General features: G+C 50.7%; 1 protein-coding gene across 4 annotated transcripts in view; it reads left to right on the top strand.

Annotated features, from left to right (window-relative positions):
- The first annotated feature begins 477 nt into the window (after positions 1 to 477).
- The window catches only part of Prss36 (serine protease 36), a 15000-nt gene continuing 10132 nt past the window's right edge, over positions 478 to 5345 (top strand). For 3 of the 4 annotated variants that reach the window (XM_029479871.1, XM_021168440.2, XM_029479872.1), the window contains exons 1-5: positions 755 to 791; positions 1114 to 1149; positions 1331 to 1366; positions 1794 to 1956; positions 2271 to 2551. In XM_029479871.1, coding sequence (XP_029335731.1) covers positions 755 to 791; positions 1114 to 1149; positions 1331 to 1366; positions 1794 to 1956; positions 2271 to 2551 — 553 coding nt within the window. Of the gene's footprint in view, positions 792 to 1113; positions 1150 to 1330; positions 1367 to 1793; positions 1957 to 2270; positions 2552 to 5345 lie in introns of all 4 variants that reach the window. The other variant, XM_021168441.1, reaches the window with a different exon arrangement.

Below are 5345 nucleotides of genomic sequence, written 5' to 3'. Positions count from 1 at the left end.
ATACCTTCCTTAAATAGACTCCTAATGATAAACAGTGTACCAAGAGGCTGAGTGACTTTTCTAAGTCACATGAAGAGCAAGCAAGGGACAGCATTGAGAGGCGATCACCCCAGCACAGAGGGTAGTGGGATGTTTCCAGCTTTGCCAGGCTGCTTAGTCCTCTCCAGTCCTCCCCAGGCCTTGCTCAACAAGGCAGAATCTGTGATCCCTTTGTTAGGATGGAATTGAATTCCCTAGAGTTCCTGTCCCAGGCCTGGCCAGCAACTCCAGTAACCAGAGCTGTGTGAGAAGAAAAGGCCAAGCCACTGGGGAAGCCACACCCCAATCAAGGGTGAGGTCTCAGGTGAGTCATGCCAAGGGCTACTGCCCAGCCCCATCCAGCTCTTCCACAGACCCTGAGCATGTGCTCCCAGCACTCCACCCACCACAGTCCTCTGATTCCGTTTAACACACGGGGCTCCCTGCTCAACTTTCCACATCCAACAGGTGTCCTGGAGCGAGGACACCGCCCTACCTCCATTCTGAGCCTCCAGATATGTGAGATGCACCAGAGTTCAGGGTGGGGCCTTTGACCTCCCTACTTTCCTCTTTCAGGCCCAGATCCTCTCAGATTCCCACAGATGGGCTCCAGCCAGGGAGGGTGGGGCTACCCCTGGGACCATCAGGAGGAACCAGCTACATAGTCCGGTGACAGAGTGGTGGCAGGAAGCAACCTCTCACCTGCTTCTGTGCCTCCAGCTGACTTTAGTAGACCATGTCCCAACACCTGATTCTCCCAGTTGTAATCATGGGTAAGTTCAGAGGACTGGGCTTTAAGAAGCCTGGATACCAACCCTAGAGAGCTGAAAAGCAGGAGATATACCCTGCATCCCTTATGGCAGTAAGATAGCAGAGTAGGCAGAGGAGCAGAGTGTCAAGAGGAAGGACGGGAGGGTGGTGGAAGGAGGAGAGGGCCATACCAGGAGCCCGAGGGATACTGCAGAAGGGGAAAGGGAAAGGAGGCCTGCATGCCCTGGGAAGATGGAACACTGTAAAATAGGATGGAGGGAGAAAGAGCCACACCTAAGTGCATCATCTCTCCAGACTTTCCTTGCCTCCCTCTTGTCTTCTCAGTGGTCAGTCCCATCCCAGGAGCCTTCCAGGACTCAGGTAAGACTGATGGACTGGGGACAGTTGGGTTTAGATGCCTTAGTGTAGGCAGACCAAAGGGCTGAAACAGGGAACTGGGGGACTGAGGGCAGCAAAAGCCCAGGAAGAGCAGGAAGACGGTGCTGGCAGTGTCAGAGTTGAAGTAAAGAGCGTCTTTCTCTCTCTGTCTTCTGTCTTCTAGTGGTCAGTCCTACCCAAGGAGAATTTGAAGACCTAGGTGAGAGGCATGAGTTACCTTCAATCTTGATTTTTGTTTGTTTGCTTGCTTGTTTTTGTTTTTGTTTTATTTTTCTTTGCTTTGCTTTTGAGACAGGGTCTCTCTCTATAGTCCTAGCTATCCTGAAACTCATTCTCTTAGGCCAGGCTAACCTCACACTCACAGAGATCCACCTGCCTCTGCCTCCTGAGCGCTGGCATTAAAGGCTGTCTTGAATCCTAAAGAAGTTTCAAACTGGCGAGGTCATGAGTGAATTGGAAGTGCCCGGGCCCTCCAGCTGTGCCGTGCTCATATTCAGAAGGGCAAACTGAAGGGGTTCAGGCTCCACCACCACCCTCCCCGAGTTACCAGGGTCTCTGGAGTCCGAGGGATTAGGAGAGGAGGGGAACCCTAACCGAGCTTTGACTTCTAGGGGTCTCTATTGCAGACTGCGGCCGCCCTGAGTCCTCTTCCCGCATCGTGGGGGGCTCGGACGCTCATCCTGGCACTTGGCCATGGCAGGTGAGCCTGCATCAAGGTGGGGGCCACATCTGCGGGGGCTCCCTCATCGCCCCTTCCTGGGTCCTCTCTGCTGCTCACTGTTTCGTGACGTGAGTATAGTCTTTGTCCAGGCTCTCTCCTACAGCAAACCCCGCGCTGCAGCTCAACCTTCCCTGCTTATCCTTCCTGCCTGGCAATGCCTCGCTTTCCAGGCTGAATACCCTGGAATAGAAATCTTTCCAACGCTCCCACTGACATCTCCAAGACCTATTTGACCCTTTCAACTTCTACGGTGAACAATCTGGACCTACTCTCTCGCTGGGCTCCTACTGACCCTAGCTCCCCTTTGGCTCTGAGTCCCCAGTCCCAAGGACTGACTCCGTAGGGCCAACCTAGTCCCCTTCTCTCCCCGACACTGGAGCAGGAATGGGACCTTGGAGCCCGCGGACGAATTGTCAGTTCTGCTGGGCGTGCACTCCCAGGACGGGCCCCTGGAAGGAGCACACATGCGCTCAGTGGCCACCATCCTGATACCGGACAACTACAGCACAGTGGAACTAGGCGCAGACTTGGCTCTGCTGCGCCTGGCCTCGCCAGCTAAGCTGGGCCCCTCTGTGCGGCCGGTCTGCCTGCCTCGTGCCTCACACCTCTTCGCTCACGGAACTGCCTGCTGGGCCACTGGTTGGGGGGACGTCCAGGAGGCTGGTAAGTGGGACGCACCACCGCCCTTGCAAGTGTGGGCCCTGAAAGCTGGATCCTCTAGTGGGTTACCTCCTCGGAAGCTGAGCCTAAAGAATGGGACCCAGGCGGAGCTTGGTAGATTTGGTTCTGATCCACGGAAAATTCCTAACCTCTTTTTATGTACCCGAGGTTGCCCGGCCTCGCCTTTTCTCCGTTTTTTTGTTTTGTTTTGTTTTTTCTTCTTTCTTTCTTTTCTTTTCTCTTTTGGATTTAGGTCAGATTCGGGTTCCATCCCAGCTCTTTCAGACAAAGCATTCCCCCCTGCACATTTCCTCCTGTGAAAAGAGGAAAACAGCTCCCTGGGTGTTGGGTGACCGGGCAGAGAAAACCCAAGTAATGCCTATCAGCAGTGGCTAGCACAGTGGTGTTGGAGGCAGACTCTTTTCCATTTTCTACCACCCCTATTACTGGCTGTTACTTTGCCGCTAGTAAACATAGCTATGGGTACATAGCTAGTCTACATCTGCTTGGGTCAGACTTCTCCAGGACTAGGGGCTTTGAAAGGAGCTTTGTGATGGAGATGCCATAGCTGCGACTTGCAGGGGTACCAACAGGAAACGGTGATCACGAACACCTAGGAAATCTTTGTGGAAGGAACCAGAGGGTCCTGACAGTGGGCCTTCACAGCAGGAGATCACTGGGAAGGAGGTTGTGTGGAGAGAGGATGTGCTAAATAGAGGCCATCCTGGGGGCCCTAGGGAAACCCTGGGGTGCTACACTGAGTGGCAGGGCAAAGCTCACAAGGATGCTGAGGGTGGGTATAGAAGATCTTAAAGTCATGCTGAGACTGAAGGACAGAGCAGTGCCAACCAGTGGCACTACCAAGGCCCCCAGAGCACTCTAGCTGAGTTCCATGGACAGGTTCAGCCATAGCTTGACCTCTCAGGATTTTGGTGAGTCTAGAGGGACCTCTTCACATTCCCTGTCCCTCTCTGGCTCCTGAGTCTTTTCACCAAAAGTAGCACGGGCTGGGCTGGTGAGATGGCTCAGTGGGTAAGAGCGCCCGACTGCTCTTCCGAAGGTCCAGAGTTCAAATCCCAGCAAGAGTGTCTGAGGACAGCTACAGTGTACTTACATATAATAAATAAATAAATAAATAAATAAATAAATAAATAAATAAATAAATCTTTAAAAAAAAAAAAAAGTAGCACGGGCTGATTGCAGTGGCGCACACCTTTCATCTCAGCAGTCTAGAGGCAGAGGCAAATGGATCTCTGCGGGTTTAAGTCAGAATGTTCTACATAGGGACTTCCAGGACAGCTAGGGCTACAGAGGGGGACCCCACCCCGTGTTAACAACAACAGCAGCAGCAACAACAACAAAGGTAGTAGCTGTAAGTAGTAACATACACCTAGAGTCCAGAATGATGGCACTGGGGCCCCAGGCTGAGCCTGCAACATCCATTTACTCCTGGAAGTAGCAGGTACAGAGTGAATTAGGAAACTGACCACTCAGGAGCTGGGCTGACCATTCAGGCCCCAGCTTATGCTGCCTGCACTGGGAAGTTACACTGAGGATACAGAGACACAGTGGGACATCTTGGGAGCTAAGTGGGGAAGCTGAGTTAAAACGGGAGTCAGGGAGGCTGGAGAGAAGGCTTGGCAGTTAAAAAGGAGTTGTTGCTGAGCAAAGGACCCAGGTTTGGTTCCATGGACACTCACAACCAACTGTAACTCCACATAACTCCAGTTTCAGGGTATCCTGGGTCCTTCTTTGACCTTTTTTTTTTATGTATTATATGTAAGTACACTGTAGCTCAGTGTAAGTACACTGAGAGCATCAGATCTCATTATGGATGGTTGTGAGCCAGCATGTGATTGCTGGGATTTTAACTCAGGACCTTTAGAAGAACAGTTGGTGTTCTTAACCACTGAGCCAGCTCACCAGCTCCCTTCTTTGACCTTTGTATGCACACACTAGGGACACATGTAATGTGCACACCTACAATCAGGTAAAACACTCACATACATAATAATCTTTTAAAATGGAGACAGAGATGACAGCCATATTTTTGTTGCTGTGTTTTTACTTTTTTGTGTTTGTTTGTCTGTTTGTCTTTCAAGACAGGGTTTCTCTGTGTAGCCCTGGCTGTCCTGGAACTCACTCTGTAGACCAGGCTGGCCTTGAACTCAGAGACTTGCTGTGCCACCATGCCTGGCTAATACCCAGGTTCTTTAAAAAAAAAAAAAAAAAATTATTTATTATTGTATCTAAGGACACTGTAGCTGTCTTCAGATGCACCAGAAGAGGGCGACAGATTACAGATGGTTGTGAGCCACCATGTGGTTGCTGAGATTTGAATTCAGAACCTTCAGAAGAGCAGTCAGTGCCACCGCTGAGCCATATCTCCAGCCCAACACCCAAATTTTTATCCTAAAGTCTAGTTTCTGTGTTTGGTAAATGGATATAAGACCATATCCAATACACATGATATTTTTGTGTAAAGGTTGCTCTGGTTTTGAACAAATACCTACTCCACATCAGGATTGACAGCTTGATGGTTTTTAGTGCTAACATATATACATTATTGTCTGTGGACCTTGTATAGTTCACAACCTATAGCATCTGTAACAGCTCTTGCTGGATGCTTACAGGGGCCAAACATAAGAATAGGATTTAGAGAGAAGAAAGAACAACAGGCCAGGCAGTGGTGGTGCACGCCTTTAATCCCAGCACTTTGGAGGCAAAGGCAGGTGGATTTCTGAGTTCGAAGCCAGCCTGGTCTACAGAGTGAGCTCCAGGACAGCCAGGGCTACAC

This window comes from Mus caroli, chromosome 7 (assembly GCF_900094665.2).
Source record: "Mus caroli chromosome 7, CAROLI_EIJ_v1.1, whole genome shotgun sequence".
Lineage (NCBI taxonomy): Eukaryota > Metazoa > Chordata > Mammalia > Rodentia > Muridae > Mus > Mus caroli.
The sequence above is the reverse complement of the archived record's forward strand: the minus strand, read 5'-3'. Positions and strand labels throughout refer to the sequence as shown.